The sequence below is a fragment of the Acanthochromis polyacanthus genome, chromosome 12, assembly GCF_021347895.1.
Source record: "Acanthochromis polyacanthus isolate Apoly-LR-REF ecotype Palm Island chromosome 12, KAUST_Apoly_ChrSc, whole genome shotgun sequence".
Classification (NCBI taxonomy): Eukaryota; Metazoa; Chordata; class Actinopteri; family Pomacentridae; genus Acanthochromis; species Acanthochromis polyacanthus.
The window spans coordinates 14,906,074-14,930,757 of record NC_067124.1 but is presented as its reverse complement, the minus strand read 5'-3'; the positions used below and the strand labels follow the sequence as shown (position 1 = coordinate 14,930,757).

Below are 24,684 nucleotides of genomic sequence, written 5' to 3'. Positions count from 1 at the left end.
ACAAGTTTAAGCAAATAGATTCCAGCAAATGAATTATAAGTTAGATCAATCCAGTTTATAATTCCTACAATAATTGAGTGATGGCATATTTTATTTAACTGTGGTTTAATAGTATTTGTTCTAATTATAACACTCATCGCTGGTAGTACCTTTAAGTAAACAGTATGTAATAATAGTTCAGTGAACATTTCTTGTGTTAGATGTGTTACAGCAAAGAACCAATTGTTGCTATTATTATTATTATTATTATTATTATTATTGTTATTATTATATCCAGAAGTTGTCATTTTAAAATGAATTTTGACATTGTTGTTACACTTTGTCTTATCTCTGTCTCCAAGTCTTATTATGTTTCCTGTTGTTATAAAGACTCCTGTTTCGTGTTTATCGTCTCCATCTACTTCTTGGTTTAATTTCTGTGCAGATTATCTCTGCTGACTATCAAATATCTAACCATAAACTGTCCAGATTATTAAATCTTGTCCTGTGGTCTATGCTGACCTCTTGTGGTGAAAGTTCACATCTTATCTGTGCACGGAGGAGAAGGCAGCACAAAGCATGCCGGGAGAAAAGTTTTGAATTCTCCTCATAGAATAATAATGAGGTATTATGCACAATGCTTTGTTCAGATTGTTGACTGTGTACATGCAACAACAATAACAATAAAGAAACAACAACGGCAGCAATAATATAGACTAATAATAATATTCATGATGATAATAATACAATGCATTGGTTGTGTTCTGCTACTTTTGTGAGTATCTTTCTCTGTGTTTTTGTGTCGTCGCTCTCCGGCTGGCGCTCATGAACTCCCGATGAGGATGATTGACGTGAGATCTGCTGAAGAAGGTGGGCTTTGGAGAGTGACGTCAATTTGGAAACACTCAGCTGCTAAAATACAGGATGACCGGATGGCGTCTCTATGAGAACACTTACACAGTTACTCTGCGATAGTGATGGTGAAATCGAAGCTTCATGAAGCAATGAACCACTTTGACACATCTGCTTCAAGAATGACACATTGCTTCGAAGAATTTGACACAACCAGAAGAGTGACATCTGCTGGTCCTGTGTCAGAACTGCATCCAAGTGGAAAAAAATGAAAAAGCCTCAGGACTGCTTGTCTCACACTGCTTTGTACTTGCAATAAATGTTTTTAAAACATTATATATGTATGTTTGTGTGCATATATGTGTAGTGTGTTTCTGTGAATGAATGTGTGTTGTGTATGAGTGAATCTATGTGTATGTATCTGTGTGCTATTTAATGTATGAAATGCAACTCGATATATCTAAACTAAATTCTAACTAAATGTATACTCTCCCTAACTTCTCTCAAAATGACAAATGGCAAATGCACTAGCGTAATCTCCTCCTCTCAAAAACCCACAATTTGAGGAATGAATCAGACCCCTTTGCCTTTTAAAGGCATTAGAGGAGATTTAATTTCCTACAACTTTGAACGTAGCATGCACATGCGCACATACAACCTCTCCCTCACCCCCCTCTAACCTCCCCCCTCTTAACATTTACGAAGAAACGCCCCCCTCCAGAAACTTGCACAGCACTTGTGAAGTTGTCTTCTACGGCTGGGTCCCCCTGGATCTTTATCTGCCATTATGTAAAAAAAGATGAGCAAAACAAGTCGCCAGCTAACTATGAAGCTATACCAAAGCAACACATACAGAAAACATGTAAGTCCAAGGCGTACGTAATCTACGTAACTAGGCCTGAGCCGGAAGATTTTTGATTGACAGGAAAGGGAGCAAACCAAACGCCTCGGTCCGAGCGCTTTGATTGGCTGATGTTCTTCAGGTCCTGCCATGTCCACAGTTATTTTTTTTATTTTTTATTCTTTTAGAGACCATACATACAAGTCCACTAAAGGTCAGTATATTCATTTTATGTGAATCAGACAAATTAAACAAAATAATGCCTTTAAGACCTGGACAGATTGAAATGTCCAACCCCTTCAAAGTTCGCGCGAAGCACCGCGACACGCGATGTGACGTAACGAGGCCTCGTTCTCGATAGTCACGTGATTGTGGGCGTGCTGAAGCAGGGATCGAAACACCGTCTCGGAACACTTTCGCTTCAAAAGCTCGGCACTGTGTCGAGCAAACTGGCTCGAGCGTAACATCACTACTCTGCGATATGATGAGTAAAACTTAAAACTTTTTGAACCCTTATTTACCTGAGGGCCTGATATGCCTACCTGAACTGTTAAAAACAAACAAAAAAACAAACAAACAAAGACTGAGCAAAGACAGACGTGTTCCCATCACTCCACTGGCTGCAGCTGATTGAAAGGCTGATTGAACACGAGACCGGACCAAACTTTTCTTTTATCTGCATCGGACCTGCATTGCACCTGTTGGGATCGTTGAACACTTTGATAAACATGGAAAAGAATGTTGTTCATGATAACATGCATTCATATGCACGAAAAGTAATGGAAGATCAGCTGGAAGTTATGGACAAGCTACTGAATGCAGAGGAGATATCTTTAGAGCCCTCTCCGGAAACTCCAAATATGAGACCACCATCTAAGAAATCCAAGACGCTGATTAGTGAGGAGGATGACGAGGAGGATGAGCAGCCTGTGCTTAATTCACGCTTGTTGTCAGCCATGGAACGAGTTGAGAGGATGCAAGAAGAATCCCTCAGACGGCTACGGTCTCTAGAAGTAACTGTTAAAGGCAATACAGACACTCTGAAAAGCGTAATAGACTACCTCGAGTTTTTGTGGAAACAGGTGGAGGATGTAATAATAAAAAAAAAGCTGACAATCTCCAGACCAGAGTTGAAGTGTTGGAGAAAGAAAACACAGTGCTCCGTGAAAAATGCAACAACCTGGACGCTTATGGAACCTCCGGGTCGCAGGGATTCCCGAGCAGAGCGGAGAAAATGTTAAGAAGATCGTCATCGACCTCTTCAGCCAAATCTCTCCCGATATCGGTGAGCAGTTGCCTCTCTCTGTGGACATCGCGCAGATACCGGAGAGGCTCGCTCCAGCCGCCGGATCATCGTCCAGTTCCTGTCACGGACCCACAGGGACAAGATATGGAAGGACGCCAGAAAGAACATCTGACTTACTCAAAGAAAGGAACATAAAAATAATGGAGGACCTGACGCAAGAAGTTAAAGACGCAAGGAACAAGCTGTGGCCGCTGGTGGAGCAGGCGAGAAAGGACGGGAGGAGAGCAGGCTTCAGAGGTGCTTCGGCACTTATTGACGGTAAAAAAGTGACAGTGAAGGACATGTAAGTGTTATCAGGCTCTTTCTACACCGTATCGCTGGATGACGGTTAATTATAGACCTATAGGATGTATTAAAGGGGATATAGTGTAGTTTACAGACTTGATGAACTGTACCTACTTTAAGCCATGAACACCTGTAACACCTGTAGCGTTGCATAGGCCTACCACAATAGAGCTGGTGCAGGTTAAAATTATTATTATTATTATTATTATTATTATTGCAACATATATTGGCCTATTTGATTTGTTGCATTTTCTAATATCAGCCCTTTTTTTTTTCCTTTCTCCTTTGTTTTTTATCTTTTTCCTTTTTACGATCTTGGTTTCTTACCTAAATTAAAGTATAGCCTATTTAATAAGGGCAATTAAGGTAATGTTTTTTTTGTGTGTTCCCGTTAATAACTTTAAGTAGGTGAGCCAATACACAATTTGAAAATGAAATTTGATAAGCCCTGTAAGATCTAGACTCGTCTGTCGCAGACATAACAGCAGCTCATATCCCAAGAGAGGATTTTTGAGTGCTTTTAAATTAGTTTTCTGGTATTTTTTTCCTTCTTTCTTTAAGTTTTTATTTTCTTCTGTGTGTGGGGTTGAATGTCAATTTCTGTTTTTTCTGTTAACGCCAGGGGTATCAGAAATGAGTTAAAGAGAAAAAGTATTTTCTTATACTGCCAGAATAAAGGTGCAGATTTTTATTTTATTCAAGAATCTCACGCCTCAGACACAGATATATCATATTGGAGGAGTCAGTGGGGAAAAGATGTATGGTTTTCATGTGGCAGCAATCGGTCAGCAGGGGTAGCTATTTTGCTTGGCAGGTTTAAAGGCTTTGTAATTAAACACCTTACAGATACAGAAGGGAGATGGATAATCCTGGTTCCTGAGATCGGCCATCAACAGTTCATTCTAATAAATATCTATGCCTCCAATAATAATAAAAAACAAATACAGCTTTACTTTTAATAATAGAAAATAAGCTCAGTCAGTTAACAACAACTTTGGCTATGGCTAAAATCCTATGGGGGGGGGGGGGGGGGGGGGGGAGACTTTAATACTGTGATGAATGAGAGTATGGATTGGTGGCCTCCCAAAGATAAACAAACAAATGAATTAGAAAATATTTGTGGCAGGTTAGGTTTAATTGATATTTGGAGACACAGGCATTCAAATGAAACGCTTCGGTCCGAGCACATTGATTGGCTGATGTTTTTCAGGTCCTGCCATGTCCACAGTTATTTTTTTTTATTGTTATTCTTTTAGAGACCATACATACAAGTCCACTAAAGGTCAGTATATTCATTTTATGTGAATCAGACAAATTAAACAACAAAAAAAAACATCCTCCATAATGCCTTTAATATGTGGTACAACCCCCAGATTCTGTATAAACCGTGGAATTAGACAGGGCTGCCCATTAAGTCCCTTTCTATTTCTTTTGGTTTCACAGGTCATGGCTGTATATATAAAAAAGAATCCATTTAAAGGTATAAACGCTTTAGGCAGTTTAAATTAGCTCAACTAGCAGATGATACAACAATATTCTTAAAGGATAAGTATGAAGTAATCAAAGTAATCAGCTGTATTGATGAATTTTCAACTGTATCAGGTCTAAGAATGAATTTAAACAAATCTGTGCTATTACCAATCAAAGAAAATGATCTGTCAGACCTGGATGGTATTCCTGTAAAGAACACGGTCACTTATTTAGGTGTGGTTGTTGATAAGAATGAAAATGATCGCTGCAATTTAAACTTTAACCCAATAACACAACAAATAGCCATGAGGTTTAATATGTGGTTGATGAGAGACCTGTCACTGAGTGGGAGAGTTCTCCTTTCTAAAGCTGAAGGTATATCCAGAGCTGTATATGTGTCCCTGTCTCTGGAAATGCCCCCAGCAATCTACAAAAAAATTAGATCAAACTGTATTTAACTTTATCTGGAGGAACAGGCGTCACTACATAAAGAAACAAGTTTTATGTAACCCTAAAAGTAAAGGAGGCATGGAGGTTCTAAGTTTTGAAATGTTGAACAACACCTTCAAAGTGCAGTGGTTAGCAAACCTGATCAAAGAGAGAGACGGTATTTGGAATATCTTTCCTAAATCTGTATTTAATGATGTTGGTGGAATCCATTTTTTATTGAAATGTAACTACAAAATAGAAAAACTACCGGTTAAATTGTCAAATTTTCATAAACAAGTTTTACTTGCCTGGAAAATGATTTATAAGCACAGCTTCGCTCCAACTAATCTCTACATTTGGAACAATGAAAACATTCTCTATAAAAATAAGTCGTTATTTTACAGGAAGTGGTTTGATCAGGGGATCATATATGTTAAACAGCTGGTTAATGATGGACAATTACTCTCATACCAAGAATTTTTGAATAAATTTCAGTTACCAGTCCCACCAAAAGAATATGCAGTAGTGTTTGATGCTGTACCAGGGGGTGTGCTGCAGCTTATTAGAAGCGTAGGAACTTATGGTTGTAATTTTCCTACTGCTGGATCCTTTAATAGCCAGATCTTCGTAGGAGAAGTTGATATAGCAAAAAGGAAATGCCCAAACAAATATATTAGAAACTGTTTTCAAACCACAACCTTACCTTTAGGACAATCATTCTGGAACTCATTTTATGGAGGAATTAATTGGCAGAAAGCATGGATGGTTGGTGAGAAGTTTTGTTTAAATAATAAAGTTAAAGAAGTTTCATTCAAGATACTACATAAGATTTATCCAACACAAAAAATACTGGCAAGATTCAATATTGATATTGATGTGTTATGCAAATTTTGTGGGAATGAAGAGGAAACAATTCATCATTTGTTTTATCAATGTGAATTTTCAAAAGCATTTTGGACCGATGTAGAGCATTATATAAGGACAATAACAGGACAAGTAATTCTTCTGCAAGAAAGGGACATTGTTATTTATTTTGAAGAAAACCTAGATAATGATACAGTCTTTTTTGTACAACTAATCCTGATGCTTGGGAAATTTCACATTCATAAGAAAAAATGGACAGATGCCAAACCAAATGCTGATCTCTGTTTTGGAATTGCAGCAATACGTTGACTGTTTTCGAGCTGTGCAAAGGAAGGCAAAAGCAGAAGTCTCCTCAGAAATGAGGAACTTGGAGTTTCCACAGACCTGACAGGATGGGCCGAGGCCTGCTAGCAAACATTGTCATGGCACCTGAAGTGTGTGTGTTAACAACAGAATGTGGATGCTGTGTACTTGCTGGAAAAACATGATTACTGTATAACTGATGTATGTGATTACAAGAGTTAGACGGTGTCTAAACCTTATGACTTAGGCAACTGAGCGTACAGATAATGTGTGTGTATTAGAGGATGAGACTATAAAAGAGAGAGTCAGAGACACTGAATTCGGAATTCGGAGATGCTGCTCGCCGGAGCTGCCGGAGAGCATTGCCAAAGTTCTGAAGAGTCGACACTGGATCTTTTACCCAAGAGACGTGGAGCCAACGCAGGACTTAGGCTCCAGAGTTTGCTGAGGACATCGTTGGAAGCAAAGTTGTTCTAACTTTGTTCAACATGCGAAGACCACACTCTGCCAGACGGAGAGTCCTAAGAGGTTTGCAGTTATCCGGACGAAACCAACAGAGGGAAGAACCGACAACATCCAGCGAGGCGAAGGAGGCAGTAGCACAGGGCTGCTCCCCTCCCCGGGGCTGGAGGACCCAGCGACCCACCACAGCCTGGAGAGTGAGACAGCAGGAACGCCCGCACTTCTGTTCCAGCTACTGCTGCTAGAGATAACTGCCAGACAACGATTGGCTTTCGGGACCTCTCCACTCCCCCTGCTAAGGAAAGAACACTCTTTGCCCACAAGGAAGCATCGTACCAAGTCAACTGGTCGCTCGAGTAGCTCTCCCAGACGCAGGTCAAGACTGGGTGAGACGGCTGTGGCCACACCGTCCCCCCTCTCTCCAAAATTTTACTAATTAGAGAAGATGGTTAGGTATGCTCAGTTTAGTTTAGTTCAGTTTAGTTAAGTTAGAAATGATCAGAAATAATTAAATTGTTTAATCATGAGCTGTTGCTATAACCCTGCTTAATAAAAAGCTATATTGCATTTAAAGAGAAGTCTAATGAGATTATTATAAACCACTGATGCTGCATAGTGGTAAAAAGTTAAGCTGATTGTGTGCATTAAATCTAATGGTTCTTAAAGGTTACTTTAATCCAACTAGTTACTTTAAACATTACCCCTGAGGTTAGTTTTCCAAACCTCTAAAACGAACATAGGAATATCAACAAGTGCAAACAGTTATAAGAGGAAAGCTGTCGTTAACAAACGTGATCGATAAATCAATTCTATGCCTACATCGATTATGAGTTCGACAAAAGCTACAAGCTACCGAGAAAAGGACTGTTGCATTGTGTTTGCGTCTATAACACGTCAAAGTTGTTGTGCGGATGGTGTCTGGATGAAAAAGTGACGACATGAATTATTCATTTTTAGCCTTTTTAGTTTGTGAAAGCCCTCACTGTAAAAAAATAAAATAGCAGCAGTTAAGGCAAAAAGATTGTTCCCCATGGTTTCAAGTATACCTGAGTACCTAAAACAATAATGACAAATCTACATACTGTGTTGCTGGAGCAAACAGTTTTGGTCTATTGGGCATTATATAAAGAAGCTGGATTTCTAAAAGCTACGGAAAGAAAAGCTGAATTAGATACATAATTAGCAACAACAAAAGCAATCTATATTTATTGAAATAAGAGGGGTAAGGCGTTTGGAAGAAGACAGTTAGGACCTAGGCGAGTATTCCTCGACACCAGCTTAATTATTCTACTGAATCCTGTTCGGTAAATTCTAATAGGCAGAGAGAATCTTACCCTTTAAATGGAGAGCTGCTCCTGAATTAACCTGAGGAAATGGTTAAGGAAGGCTATACTGACTGACACATGGCTAAACATGAGATTTTCATAAACAATTACAGGTTGTTTTGATGACATATTTTTTTAAGGAAAGACAATATCATATACAGAAATCTATCCTGCACAGAAAACCACTTGAGTTTACTCAGCATTACTTTAGTGCTGGTTCTATAATCGCAGCGTAACGCTATTCGAGCGGCTCGATTTTGTATAGTTTGTAACTTTATTAACACCCCGGATGCAGCATTTGACCACACAACAGGACAATAGTCTAAATAAGATAGCACCAAAGCTTGTGTCATTCTTTTTGTGGCTTTCCTTGTTAAGACTTTGTTTTCTTGTCATATGCAGTTGTCCCGAACATCTTCTTATCATTGAGAGGCCCTTACCCATTTTAATGATTATGTTATCTATATGTTTGTTCCAGGATAAAGTGTTGTCCAAAGTGATGCCTAAGAGTTTTGCCTCTTCAACCTGTTCCAAACACAATTGTCTTTGTTTTTGTTACATTCAAAACTAATTTGTTAGAAATAATCCACTGTACGACTGCTCTTAACTCCTTGTCTAAAATTGTTCTTAGTTCATGAGCAGTCGTAGCTGATGTGTACACAGTCGAATCATCTGCATACATGGATATTCTTGCTGTTTTAAGTACTGAAGGCAAATCATTTGTGTATATAGTATATAGCAATGGCTCAAGACAGCTACCCTGAGGCACTTCACAGGTCACTGGCCTAAGATCAGAATATGACCCATTAAAAAGCACCTTCTGCGTCCAGTTTGTGAGGTAGCTTCTGAACCATTGCAGGGCGGATATTTCAAATCCATAACATTTAAGTTTGCTTAACAACAGTTCATGATCTAGGATATCAAAAGCAGCTGTAAAATCAAGCATTACAGCCCTGACCATTCTTTTAATATGGATTTCTTTCAGCCAGTCATCTGTCATTTGAACCAGGGCAGTCGCTGTGGAGTGTCCTGTTGTGTAAAAATCTGTAACCTGTATTGTATTCCTGTGTGAGAATCTATCTGTGTGTTTTAAGGCTGGTGCATTGGGGACAAACCTATGTTGTATTTATTTACCCGGTAACCAATGAGATGCCCTGTAAGAAAAATAAAGGATGTGTGGGATTGGTGTTGGCACGAAGCCAGGGGGAGGGGAAAGGCCGACCCCAGTCTCATATTTTTTGGGGAAATCAGGGACTTACCAAGACACCATTAGAAAAGAAACAGAAGAAATAATCGTGAAACTTAGGGTGCTTTCACACCTGTTAGTCCGTTAGAGTGGTTCGTTTGGACCCAAAAGTTGTTACAATGTTGCTATTTTCAACTGGTTCAGTTCGCATTTACACCAGTGTTTTCGCAGTTGAACCAACTACGATGAATGTTATATCTCCCCCCAGTCGTTTGGCGGCGCTGTTCACAAAATAAGGTGTTTTAGATGACGTAGGTGAACGCCGATTGGTGCAGCATGTGAAGAGGGAAAAATCCCAGAAGAAAACAACAGGCTGTGTTTATTCCATGGATCGAGGTTTATTCGTAAACAATGAACTATGCTCTCCTGTTCGTGTCGTACCAAAGTAGTTACCCCCGATAGAAATTGTATCCCCTGCCACGTGAGCGCGCATGCATTCGGAAGGGTGGAGTTATAATCCTGTGTTTAGATGTCAGTGTAGTATATTAATAAAACAAAACGTGGATTGTTACGATCATGCTTTGATTGTCAAACATGTTTGGTAGTGCAGCACGTGACATTTCTGTCTGAATAAATGCTTTTGCTATACATGGCGTGTTGCTCAGTTAATAGTATTCATCACACTGCCTAACAATGTCTTTTCCTTCTCCTTTTTGTAATAAAGTGTGATGTTGCTGCTCGATCACCCTGCTAACTAAACGTAGGCTCAATACCCTCTGGCTGGGAGTCAAACGCGCTGTAAGTCAATCTTTAGATCAATCGGTCTGTCTGATACAGTAAAATCAACACCACTGTGAGCATTTTATCACACTGCCAGACTCAATTTCACCAGGGTATCTTATCTTCAAATATTGGTGTTTTTGATTTGTTTGTTTTTGGTTAAATCCCCCCTCTGTTCATCATCAGAACTTAGCATTTATTCAGAAATTCTCAACACAGACAAATGACGATACAGGTGTAGGGGTACTACGTTATGATTTATAGCTCTCGTTATCAATAATTGGGGCACCACCCTAGAATCCTAGGGAAAAAAATAATTTAAATAAAAAAATTAATATTCATAAAAATTTTGATCAATCTCATATCAAAAAGTCTTGAATCCTCGGTTAAATTGACCACATTCTACACAAAGAAACACAAGACTGTAATTTGGTCTAAAATGAGGTATTTATTAACTATTCTATGAAAATAAAGACAAGTGAACTATATACAATGTAGATATGGTGTGTGTGTGTGTGTGCGTGCATGTGTGGAATGTGGGAGTGTGTGTGTGGTGTGTGCGTGTGTGAGAGAGGAGGAAATATGGTGAGGATTAGCCAGAGCTAACCTGACGAGGTAACCGGCAATTTGGATTAAGAATTCGAATGATTTGTAAAAGAATGAATTGATTAAATGAATTAATTGACCAAGCGGTTAGTACATCACCCATAGAATGGAATCAGAGCAAACTCAGCTGGAGTTATTGAAGTGAACCGTCATGGGGCTGGGACTTGCGGGTGTCGAAAAAACGGATTCTTTTGTTACTGCTACTGAGGAAAAACATGACGCAAGGAAGACTCAGAGTCAAAATATTCAGTTAAGAATATTTAGTAAAAAATGCAAAGGATGGACAGATATACTTGCACGCAGATTCTATCTTGCTCAGACGCTGACAGCAGAAAACTGCTAAAGCTAGACAATGGTTTTCTGCATGCAGCTGTGATCACAAGAAGGAATGAATCTCTAAGCTAATACATGAGTTTTTAAACTAAGAATTTGCCGTCTTCTCATTGGCCCCACGCCGAGACAGCCTCTCCGGATGTCTTGGGTCTTGTCCAATCACCTCCGTCTTCCTCCTGCAAGAGGTGTCTCTGAATGTGTGCGTATGTGGCTCTCTTTTTGCCACTGCCAGCTGCCAGTATTGCACAATTAAGGAAAGAGGCGATGTTTAAGCGAATCTTTACTCCCTAATAATTTTAATTAAAAACTCGTGGCTTGCCGGCACCTCCCCTGTGGGAGACAGCCTCCCCCAAGTTTTCTCACGCGAACACCTGCACCCTTATCTCCAAACAATACTTTTGTTGATATTGGCAGTTATCCCAGAGGAAACAAACTACAGGCTATATGTAAACCATTTCAGTCAGAGGGCAAAAAAGGCCTGCTGTCAGATACACACACAGACACAGATTTATTACAGCAGTGGATTAATATGATCAAACGAAGGTTAATAATGATTAAATGATGATTGTAAAAGTAATAACATGACTACTAAGCAAAAGTAATTAAAATGATGATTATAAGTAATAAGTAAAAAGTAATTAGAATGATGATTATAATTGATAAGCAAAAGAGTAATTAAAATGATTATAAGTAATATGCAAACGCAATAAAAACATGATAGTTTAATACACATGCAAAAATGAATATTCCCCACACGGGCCTTCAGAGAAGCAGCACACGGTCTGGACTTGCAGGTTCGGAGCGGTGTGCCGTCGTTATGGCCACGCTTGGATGTCCTGCCGCAGGTTGATCGATTCTATGCAAATGACCTGATCCAGCAGGTCTCCGGAGTTCTCAGCTGAGTGTTGCTTGGCTTAAAAATGATGGTTCTCAGGCTTTAGCCAAGAAAAACGGGTGTTGATGAAAAACGTTCAAAATTAAGAAAAATAAATGCTGGTTCTGAATCGGTTCTCCCGATTAAAACGAATAACGAGCAAAATGTCTCCTTAAGTTACAAAAATATTAAGAGATAAATAGTTAACAAACTTAAATGGTGAGGGATTTTCAAAGATAGGAAAAACGCGCTTTAGGTAAGAAAATGATGGGAATCTCTGTCATGGATTCCTCAGGTAGTGAAGAAAGGGAAGTGAAGCGGGTAAGAGAAGGCAAGAGGCGGTAAGAGAGTGAAGGTGGGGGCTGCTTAGGCTTATATCAGGCCAAAGGGACCATGGGAGGACCCCAAGGCGGAGGGAAGCTTCGGCGTGAATCTCTGGGTGGTAACATGACCCCTTCCTTTGTCTCAAAGAGGAGAGATGGAAAACTACTCCAGAAGGAATTAAAACATTGGGATATTAAATGATTAAAACACGATCTGTCTATCTCTCCACCATATTTCAGTTGTGTGAAAGAGACAGGCATGTTCCTAAATGTGTAGATTAATACATATGTTCATATGATGTGAATCATTTCATTCGTAACTGTATGTTTATGTTTATGACATTAAAAATATGTATCACAGTGAAATATAACAAGTCATAGATTTGGTAACAGGTAAATACAATGGTCATCATTCAACCTAAATGGAGAGGAAATTCAGAGGTTAATACTGGAATTCATTCCAAAATCATAGTATCCTGGGGAAGAAATGATTAAACATCACAAATTAATATCTAGACTTCTGTAACAGATATAACTGTCAAATTCGGATATGATGTACAACATAATCTCACTATAACTTTGGTAATCAGGAAAGAACAAAATAAATCTCAGAAATATTAACTTTGAAGTAATTAGTTTCTTCAGTTAAAGAGTGTCTCTCTCTCTGTTCCAGCCTTCTGCCATAAAGTTTTACGACTTGTTATCTGATCTGTCGAATGCAGAGACGTCTCCGGCTGAGGGTCTCCTAAAGCTGAAAAGGGATTTTAGCATGAAAGTTCATTAAACAAGACGTCCATAGCATATAATTGAAAGTCATTGTCTTTTAAAAAGAAGAAGTTATTCCAGGGGTTTAAATGTTCACAGGAGCTCCATCCTTCTGTGAATGAAAACCTACAGAAATACAAATGTCTCAATCTTCCTATAGAGATGGGTGTTGGTCAGTGCTGGAGAGAGGGAGAGAGCTTATCTGAGTTTTGATCAGCTCAGGAATTCCAGGGCCTTTGCACTATTGCTACACAGGAAGATCTACCAGAACATGTTATGAGGGGAATACACATTATTTCAGCCTCATTGTCTGCACTGTCCAAGGCAAAGCGAGACACAGGAAAGGGAATGACGTTTGTATTTTATTTCCAGCTTTGTGTGAAATAAACCCACAGTAGAAAATCAGATATAGGCTCGTTTTCCGTTTTTTGATTTTCGATTTCCAAACGAAAAACGAGACACGGCTCGTTTCCCGTTTTTTGTTTACCTTTATCCAAACGGAAATCGAAAATCGGATGGCTTCCTGTTTTTCGTTTACCCATATCAATCCGGAAAACAGATGGCCGTAAAGTACACGGACCAGTCCAAACAGCAGCTCAGTTCTCCCATTAAGCAGCAGAGATATAAGGGGAGTGATATAAGACAAGAAAACAATGTGAAATGCTTCAAATGTTTACATTTTTGAGATTTAGGCGTTGTTAAAGACGTGTGTTTCTAGCCCATTTTTGGGGGTGCTCAAGCACCCCTAAATTGAATCCCAGCACCCCTAAAATTTGAGAGATTTTTTTTGTATTGCATGTCCTTTTTTTAAAACAAACCAGAAAACTGTAAAAACCATACAGTACTTGGTCGATATGTAATGTTTTAACGACAAAAATACAGCACCCTCCTATCTAGCCTCAAAAATGGTTTGATCCAGCCCAACTTTTCCAACTCGGGCTCTGAGCCTCTACCTGCACAGAGGTAAGCGCACACAGAAGCACATGTGCTGCAGTGGTGTAAGTACCTGGTTTAAACCAGGATATGTGACACAGGTCTTTACTTTTAGCACTCATTACCAGCAAATTATTATCTATACAAGTCCTCATTTTTGCTGCATTTAATCATAGGTCAGTGTTTATGTTGTTAGGAAGGAGTTAGCTGACGTTTTTTCTAGCTAGCAAACGTTACAGGTGGTCAGTGTCTGTTTGAACTGGACTGAGACAAGCCAGCTGTTGTGTCAGTGCATGTGTAAATATTAAAGCCAAGGTGCTACTGACTAGCTAACTGACTGGATGCACATTAACATTATAACTCCTATTGTGTGTGTGTGTGTGTGTGTGTATAGACAGCCTCATCATGGACATGAATTGTTTTTTTTTTCTTAAAAAAAAAAAAAAAAAAAAAAAAAAGAGCCAGGATCAGGTAAGAGTGTAAGATCAAATGGTTTATCTATCAAGAGTAATGTTGTAAGTTGGATCAATGTTTATATCTCTTATTAGATATGAAACACATTGTTTGGTTATTTGCCTTTCGGTTGACAGTACAAAGAGAGACAGGACGTTATTTATTTGTATTCTTATTGGTATTTTTTCATATTTATGTAATTTTTCATCGAGTTGAGTACAGTCTATTTGTGTATGATTGTCAGTCCAAAGAGGGAGAGACGAAAAAGGGTAATGAGAGGAGAGCGTGCAAGGTCAGGAAGAACCAGTTAAGAAAACAAACTGTCACAAAACTGGAGAGTGAACCCATGCAGCAGGCGGAGACAGCAGGATGAATTAATAATAATTTTAATTAAAGAAGACAGGTCTAACAGAAATACATCTTAAATAAAACAGGAGGGAAGAAAGCAGGAAACTAAACAGAATTAAACCAACTAAAGGAGGACCCGAGGGCCAAGGTAAAAACTATAAAATAAAACAGAACTAACTAAACAAAGGACGGACCCGAAGGCCGAGATTAAACTAAACATAAAACCAACTAGAATGAGGGGAAGGTGGCTTACTCAAAGTCCGGGTTATGGAGGACGGGAAAGGCTGAGTAGGCAGAGCAGGTGAGGAGTGAGGTGACGACTGGGAGCTGGCAAGGTTATCCGGGGGGAAGCAACGGGGTCTGAGGTGCGGGGGCGTAGTGTTAATGATCCAGGAGAGAAGCGGAGTCCAGGGGTTGATGTCTAAGAGACGGCAAACGGCGTGGAGCAGGTAGCAGGGAGCACGGCGTGGCGGGGAGTGTGGGTCAATAATGCAGCGTCGGAGAGGTGGAGAGCGCCAGGCTTTATGCTGCACTGATTGATGATTTGCTCCGGCTGTGTTGCTCCACGTAGCCGTAAGTCATTCAGCTGATGAGCCGGCTTGCTGCAGCCAGAGGGGCGTGACACAAACAGAGAATAGTGGCACACAAACAGCACCTGTTAAGCTGACAAAGAAAAACATCCATTCACAATATAATTTTACATATATGTCGTAGAAGTTATGTGTTCTCCCCACATTAAATGCTTTCCAGAAGCACACTTAACAGATATCAGTGGACTTCATTCTAAACAGGACATCATTACATTTTACTCATTATCTATATGCTTTACTATTTGCTTAATTTCAAAACTATACAAGGAGGAGAAGAACAGGAAGAGACTCTGGGAGATGAGAGAGAGCAGACCAGGGAAAGAGATGCTGTGAATTGCATTTCAAATAAAAGTCAAAAAATAAGTCCAAGGTCAATTTTAGGTGTTTTTGGTTCTTAGTAAAGGGGGCCGGTTTACTCCAGAAACATACATGCTGTTTATGTGTATGTTGAGAAGCTGCTGTATCTAAATGAGTCGTCTTTTCCCAGAAATTAGGTTTACGATATGTTTCTTTAAGATTCCAGTGTATTCCTCCTTTGCTCTGACTCAGCATTTAAATAACCTTTATCAGATTGGATGGTTTAGTCACAGACTTTTTCAAAAAGTGTTATGCTTTTCTTTCTCAAATGTGGGAATGAAATTGCATTAAAATGTACAAAACAGTGAAATTTATCTTGCCTGGCACCTCTGGGTGCTCAGCACCCCTAAACCTCTGATCCTAGAATTGCCCCTGGTTAAAGATGTATTTATACTGACAGTCAATAGAAACCTTGAGGTAGAAATGTACGCAGAATTCTACTTGTAGGGGGCTGTAATTATTCATTGTGGATTTACTGATGATCTAGTGCCCTGGTAGTTGAGATAATGATGAGTTGTCATTTTGTCATGATTCATTGCACATGGGTTGGTCACTTTGCAAAAGTGAACCAAATACACACCAAGCAATACTCAGTGAGGATCTGCACAATTTGAGAATGGGTTTTGAAGGCCTATATAAAGGCCCAAAAAAGGCCACCACTGTTAGTCCAGTGAACAGCATCATGCCGCGTCTATCACATGAACAATGTCTCCGGGCACTGGGTATGGTGGAGGCCGGTTTGAGCTACAGTGATGTAGCCAGGCGTATGGGCTGTTCCCAACCCACAATCAGAAGCCTGGTCCAAAGCATGCGCCGACGGATTGCTGCCTGCATCGAAGCAAATGGAGGCCATACTCGGTATTGACTGTTGTGACTTTGTGTTTGGCAGGTGTCGTTTTCTTTTGTGAAATTCTTTATTTTGAAATCATTCTTGAAACTTTAGATTTTTGTTTCTGTATGCCAATCTGCTAAACAAATGATTCATATGAAGAAAATCCAGTTTTGGGCTTCAAAATAAAAATTATGTTGAAAAATATGGTCTCAAAGTTTTTAATGACTGTCAGTGTAAATTGGTTCAAGTTGTTCAGTCATGTTTTTTTTAAGTTCTACACTTTATTTTAAGATATACAGTTATTTAAAAAGTTATTTATTAATAAATGTTGTCAAAATGTTTTTGAACCATACTGAATGTATTTGACAGTTTTTGATTACATGCAGATCCTAATAAAACTACCAGGTTACATCAACATATATTACACTAATTCAAGTTAGACATTATGATGTTCTGGACTTTTGGTTTAATCCATTTTCTCTGACTGGACCTCTTTGAATTTTAATTGAATACCCCTGGCTTACAAGAAGAGGGGCATGAGTCAACAACCTGGAGCCAACACCAGTCAGTGGAGAAAAAAATAACAAAAAGAAAGAAAAACCAAATGACACTATTTCAGTGTTTTAATATGCCTGTTGCTTGTCCTGTGAATACTGCCGCTTTAGGAAACACTAACGTTAGGTTAACGTTTAGGAAAGGGAGCCTGATGAAGAGGAAACATCAGCTCTGATGTCAGGGAAGACATCACAAGACTAGCTTGTTGGTTTGGTTGAAATCAAGGAGCTGCGGCTGCTGCTGCTGCTGTGTGTGTGTGCACGCACACGTGTGAGTGCACGCGCACATATATGAGAACCTGACCTGGCTTTGGTTTATGTGGCTGGAGTATACCCATGACAAAAAACTAGACGACACCACTGATAACATAATTTGAATAAATGTTTTATAAATTTCTTTTATTCTATGCACTCTCTAAATCAGTCACTCCCTTGTTACTGTGAATAGTCTATGCACAATTGTACAGCTCTCAGAAGCACGAATCAGAAGCAGCACACCTGACTTGCACACAGAGAAACACAATTTGTCTTGTGTAGTTTCTAAGCTTCATATAAAACTAACAAAAAACACTGTAAACACACATGCAACCACCACCATGATGCAGATGACACCTTTCCAATAGTCTGATTTGACAGGTGTTTTATTTACATCTCTGTAGACACACACACACAAACATACACACACAAGGAAACCTAATGGGGGTAAATACTATTCATGAATGCTGCACATGCTGGGGCTATTAGGTCACTCTTAATTATTTCAAAATAAATGGACCTGTGCATATGGGAGTTCATAGTCAAAACAAGATTCTCCACTGCAAACACAAAAGACAAATGATGTCAAAGGTGTTTGAGGGTGCATATGAAGCTTCTAACAGTAAAACACTGATTAATACAACTGTTGTAGTGGAAAGTGGAAAACAACCAAAGCAAAACATTGTAAAGTGAAGAATGCATGATCTGCAGGAATAATGAGGCTACCTGGATGGAAGCTGTCAAACTCTGCCGATGATAAAACAGATTTCACTCATCCAGTCTGCCTTCTGCTTTTCCAGAATTAGCTTTCTGGCAAATTTCTGCAGATTCCAGGCACCCAGTTTTTCAGCATCTGCAAGACTTGTTTCCTGATCTTCTGCCCCACAAAGGCGTATATGACAGGGTTCAGGCAGCAGTGAGTGTAAGCAATTACCTCAGTCACCATTACTGCCAGTGTTATGTTTTGGTCCCAGGTGCAATCCAATGGTAGCATATTTTTAGACTGCAGAAACTTCAAAAAACGGGAGATGTTATATGGGGCCCAGAACAAGAAGAAGACCACCATGATAGCGATGATCAGCTTGACAGCGCGGTGCCTCTTTACAGTCCTCATGTTCACCAGCCTGGGGATGATCCTGGAGTAGCAAACTACCATCACCAGCAAGGGAATCACAAGACCCAGTACATTTGTTGTGAACAGGTCGTAATTTGTCCAGTACTCGTTATCTGGGGAGTCGGTACATCCGTACCCATAAGACTCATTTGTCACCTTTGTGAAGATAAAGGCACGCAGAGACACACACAAGCTCAGAATCCAAACAAACACAGTGAGAACAAGGCCTGCCCTCATTGTGCGATATCCCACCGTCTTGTGAGCGTGCATGATGACCATGTAGCGGTCCAGCGTCATGACGACCATGAAGAAGATGCTGCTGAAGAAACCAGCAGTGTGGGAGCCAGAGGTGAAGCGGCACATAAAGTCTCCGAAGATCCACTGGCCGACCACAATATAGTGAGAGAAGAAAGGAAGCACGATGACGAAGAGGAGGTCTGAGAGAGCCAGGTTGAAGAGGCAGATGTCTGTCAAATTAGCCTGGTTGCGATGCTTCACCAGGACACACACCACGAGGCCATTACCTTAGGAGAGAGAAATAAAACATTAGTAGGTCTGTTTGTCAGACTGTAGCACTTCATAAAGCAGTGGAAGGACTGACTCTGTCTCTCACTTTCTGAAGCTCATGTCTACACACACACACACACACACGCACACACACACACATGTTTGTACTTCTATCTTAGTGAGGACATCCATAGGCGTAATGCATTTCCTAGAGCCTTACCCTAACCTTAACTATCACAACTGATTGCCTAAACTTAATCCTTACCCTAACCAAACCTCAATTCATACCTGTTCTCTAAAAACAAGTCTTCACCCTCAAACATGGCTGTTTCAAAGTGAGGACCGGCCAAAATGTCCTCACTTTGTAAAAATGTCCTCACTTTGATAGTTAAATGCAGAAAATGGTCCTCACCATGTAGCAAGTACAAGAACACACACACACACACACACACACACACACACACACACACACACACACACACACACACACACACACACACACACACACACACACACACACAGCGTCTTCATCCTAAATTTGTATGAATGCATGAATGTAATAAATCTGTGTTGACAGTTGTACCTACCTATGAAGCCCAGGATGAAAACCAGACTGTAGAGAATGGCCACAAACACCTTGATGAAGTCTTTCATACTGACAGAGATGCAGGGAATGATGTCCGGGTAGTCATAGTAATATGAATAGTCATACTGCAGGGTGGTGAAGGTGATGTTCACTCCAGCATCTGCAAACAGAAATTTTTCTTTTAAAATCAACATGTACATCATCATGCCTTCGGATGATCTACAACTCCTTTACAACAGGATACAGTTTACTTAATAGGTTAAAAGAAAATGGTCAGATTGAAGGTAAACAAGTATCTTTGTATAGTAAAAGTGATTTGAATTTTGTTTTATGAGCTGACAGCATTAAAAGTTTAGGTTACATCTAAAAATACACCATATCAAACTTTTTTAAAAGTTTCCATTCAGACAAAGCTGTTCATGGAAAGACGTGTTGCTGCTTTTCAAAGTCAACTTTCTGTGGTGTAAGCACCATGGAGGTTATTCCTTTCAGCTTCACTATTCAAGTGTAAATGCAGAAACATCAAGAGATTGAGGTTAAATTGAATAAAATTAACTAAATCTCTGTGCAAATTGGAGCAAAACTCTCCGTATGTCCCACTGTGAATGGAAAAAGTACAACAGTTTGCATATCTGGGTAAAGATGGTTGATCGTGATGGTTATTGTGCCACCTGCTGGTTGTGAGATCTGTTTGCATCAGAGGACTATTTACTCTTCACATTTAAAGATGGAGTCTGGGATTCTGGAGTAACACTGTTGACACTTATGTTTATATTCAGATAGTTATAGTTATGTTAGTTATATAGTGCTGTGCAGGTTGGTGCAGTGACCTTGGTTGCTTCCTATTTCAAGAACCAGGACCAAGCAGTTAGTGGACTGTATGGAGGTATTCACCAAATTAGACTGTGCTGGATGAAAATCATTAATTTGACCTTTATTTTATAAGAAAGTCAGTGCTTTATGGTAAAGTTTAAAGTTATATCATCACCATTTTAAACATTGGTTTGAAAATGGGTTATATGAGGCTGCGAGCCCAGTCTCTTCATTTGCTCAATAGATAGATAGATAGATAGATAGATAGATAGATAGATCTGGTAACTCTTTGATGCACAGTGTGGGTCAGAAGATATCCATTTTCCATTGAATTTGGGTCATTTTGACCCATGTTGCTCATCAAAGTGTTAAGTTAGACAGTATATGTAGAATCTAACCTAACAGATACACGTGTGATGATTGTAGATTGTGTATTTGATGGCAAAATAATCTAATAAAGGACAGTTTTCAAGACATGGTAATAAAAGTATTTTAGTCTAACCAATGCTTAAATACAGTGAGCTCAAAAACAGGAACAAATGAACAAACAGACGACAGTATTGAATAAGCATTCCAGATTACAACATTTGAATTTCAATAGTGACTATTTGTTAAACCCTAAATATTGCATATCAGCACAAATATAACGAGTGTTTGACACTAACGTGTCTATGTCCCCCGCCGAACACATGGATTTGAAAGTCACAGTCAACAAATGCTCGGTGTGACCTTGAAAATTATGCGAAGGTCACCAAAAATTGACTGGTGTCGGGGGATCATCCTAATACATGTTGACATCAAGTTTGACAAAGATCCGACAATTCCTTCATGAGATATCACGTAGACAAGGATGCGGGACGTACGTACGGACGTATGTACGGACGGACGGACGGAGGCGAATACGAGATCAATAAAGATGCATCAAATATGTATTCAGAATTTGTATAAGTATTAAATGCACTGACCTGACATGGTGATATCTCAGTGATGCCTTCTCCAATCAAGTAAAGTCACAAAATCCACTTCTGTTTTTTTCTGTTTCTCTTCTCTGTGTGGATCTTTATAGATGTGATGTCCTGAGATGAACTAACTCCTAAAGTCAACAGTTCTCCAATAATAAGGAGAACAGAAACAGAAGTGCAGATGTCGTTTCCTGTACATCTGTAAGTGAGATCATTCAGAAGTTCACGCTTTACAACAGGGCCGTGCAAACACCTTGCACACTGCAACTCACTGACAGTAAAATAATACATCTCTCTGATGCACTTTACCCATTTCAGAAGTAACAGAAACAAAAAGAAGTCAGGCATACTTCACCCTCTCAGCAGCTGTGTGGTTAACTAGTGGCTATAACTGATGAAAGGTGTGTGTAGAGTCAGACACACACACAGGATGCTCACGTCACTTCGTCAGTCATCTTGCAAAAATACACCGTGCACAAAGTAATCCCGCTGCAACACCTCCTCCAGTTGTTGAAGTCCTCCCTCGGTTCTGTGTGTGTTCGGCGGAGCTGCAGTCCATGGGCACAGCAGAACAGTGGCAGCAGCATCAAAGGGGCTCCAGTGGACTGTGTCATTTCGTCTCTTGTATACAGTGGCATCCCACATGGGGGGTGAGTTCTTGCTGTCGCAGACAGCCAATCATAGGGACGTTGTGGCGAGCACTGGTATCCGCCCACAAAGGGTCAAAAGTCTTCTCCCCGCGTGTGTAGGTCAGAGCTCCACGGATAATTATGGCACCATACACGGAGGCGTAGCAATGTCTCCATGTGCGTAGGAGGCTCCTCGTGCGCGGAGACATTGCCACGCACACACAGACCGTTTTTGCGCCCATGGAGACTTTTTTACGCTCGCGCGGGGTACGTGTTTCGCGCGCGCGAGAGAGAGTGTTATGCGCGTGCGACTTTTGACCCAATTATGACGCCATATCATTGACCCATACAACACAGAGAGACTCATTTCTTTTTTAGATGACCTTCATATTCTACTAATGCCAGCAGTGGAGATTGGTCAAAGGGTAAGAAATACTACATTTGTTGTTGTGTGGAACAATGTGACATTCCACCACTCTGCTGCAGTGACTGTGTGGTTCACTGCACATACCAGGATGTCTGTGCTGTTTTTACCTCCATACTCGCCCTTCTTGAACCCCATAGAAGAATTCTTTTCAGCGTGGAGGTGGAAAGTTTATGATCACTCTCCACACAACCAGCTCTCCTTGCTGGATGCAATGAATGTGGGGTGTAGACATATTTATCCTGAGGCCTGCCAGGGGTGGATAAGACACTTAAAAAGGTTCTACCCACAGAGCATCAGAGAAGATCTGAGATGTGACGTGAATGGAAACGTGGCCAAATGCAGATGACAGGTTGTGAATGTTACAGTATACATGTGTTGTTGGTGCAATATATTACAAAAATTTAGAACACTCAAATGCAAAGATCTTATTTTATATTAAAATACTGATTTATCTAAAAAGAAATCATTCAAACTTGAAAGATTAAACTTGATTTCATTTAATGCTCTCTGTTGTTGGTATTTTGTGGTTCAGTGTGCTCAGCGTGACAGCGTTTGTTTCCAAAGTGAGACTATTTGCTGGTGTTGTGGTTGAATTAGCTTATTTTGAGACATGTATGAAGTGTTTTGTTGGCGAGAAACAGTTTTGGGGATGAGATTAACTGTTTAGCTGAGATGCATGATGGAAATGCAGGCTGTGTTACAGTTTTTCTCAATTGCTAAAACACTAAACCCTATTGTCTGAACCAAATTCTCAGTTGCCTGAACCCACTTATTGAATCAGTCACTCTTTTGGCAAAACCATAAGCACTTTTCACGTGTTTAGACACATCTTGTCAACCTATTGTCATTGTGATGCACCTGTGTTGCATAATGGTGAGCACAGTTGGCAAAAGTCAAACACAGTTAACCCTTTACGCTTCAGTGCGTCGTAGGTGTACCGCCGGCGGTACACCTACTAATTTGCATAGGAATTTCAAGAAAGTCCGACGGCTGCAAACCCAATTATACAAACACTATACGCCGATGGAAAGCTTAGATTCTCATGAATCCGCCGGTATAAACCACTTTCAGATGTGATTACCACAGCGGGTGAGAAAAACACATTTGTCCGACAAAAACAAATATTCATCCATCCGTTCTCTATACATGGCTTCAACGCACACAGCGCGACTCACATCTCCGGGTTCATTATTACACACAGAAAAAAAGATTCCACAAAAAACGGCCATAATCCAACCTTTTACATCCAGACAACACAAGCCAGTAAACTATTTTGTCCAAAACATGTCCTGAAGTCGGTATAAAATCCACGAATCGGTCGTTTTCAAGGAAATGCACCTCGCGATGTGCGTCCAATATTCCCTGTATTTTTCGTAATTTTTTAAATTTAAAAATAGAATATTAGCGATTTTTTTGTATTGAAAACGGCTGGAATTGACTGAAGCTTAAAGGGTTAAAGTTCAGGTGTCACTGGTTGAACACAACAACTCAAAATTGATCACACTTGTGGCTAATGATGTGAGGGTACATATAGTGGATACGGAAAGTATTCAGACCCCTTGAAATTTTTCACTCTCTGTGTCATTGCAGCCATTTGCCAAAATCAAAATAAAATTGTTTTATTTCTCGTTAATGTACACCCAGTACCCTATCTTGACAGAAAAAAACAGAAATGTAGAAATTTTTGCAAATTTATTAAAAAAGAAAAACTGAAATATCACATGGTCATAAGTATTCAGACCCTTTGCAGTGACATTCATATTTAACTCACATGCTGTCCATTTCTTCTGATCCTTCTCGAGATGGTTCTGCTTCTTTATTGGAGTCCAGCTGTGTTTAATTACAGTTTTTCACAATTGCTAAAACACTAAACCCCATTCTCTGAACCAAATTCTCAGTGGCCTAAACTCATTTTTCGAATCAAACACTCTTTTGCTGAAAACTTAAACACTGTTCAGGTCCTATGCTCAATTTGCAAAACTCATCTGCTCTTTTTTGCAAAACCTTAGACACATTCTCAGTCACTCAACACATTTCACAACATTTTTGCAAAATTGTAATCACTGGCAGCAAAATGTGAACACAACTCCAACACAGCTGTCATCTTTTACACACAACAACTCAAAATTGTGCACACATGTCTTTAATGATGTGATCAGACCAAGTGGGAAGGATAAAAGCCAGTTCAGAGTGCACAGGTGGCACATGTGCTTCCATGGACAATGGATGGAAACATACAGAGAGGCAGAGGAGTTCGCGTGAGAGGTGGTGGACGAGGAGGAAGAGGCAGAGGAAGAGGACGAGGAAGAGGAAGACCTAGAACAGTCATCACGGATGAAAT

At 39.9% G+C, this 24,684-nt stretch overlaps 1 protein-coding gene across 4 annotated transcripts in view; it reads right to left on the bottom strand.

Moving 5' to 3' along the window:
• The window catches only part of LOC127536485 (C-C chemokine receptor type 2-like), a 36,534-nt gene extending 13,031 nt beyond the window's left edge, over positions 1 to 23,503 (bottom strand). The window contains exons 1-4 of one of the 4 annotated variants that reach the window (XR_007945475.1): positions 21,291 to 23,503; positions 19,514 to 19,672; positions 18,032 to 18,943; positions 14,740 to 15,380 (exon numbers count right to left, since the gene is read on the bottom strand). Coding sequence is in view for 3 of the 4 variants with exons in the window: in XM_051957019.1 (XP_051812979.1) it covers positions 18,108 to 18,943; positions 19,514 to 19,672; positions 21,291 to 21,297 (1,002 nt within the window). In the remaining variant the exon portion in view is untranslated. Of the gene's footprint in view, positions 1 to 14,739; positions 15,381 to 17,419; positions 18,944 to 19,513; positions 19,673 to 21,290 lie in introns of those variants that run through there. The other 3 variants (XM_051957006.1, XM_051957019.1, XM_051957016.1) reach the window with 3 other exon arrangements.
• Positions 23,504 to 24,684: the final 1,181 nt, after the last annotated feature.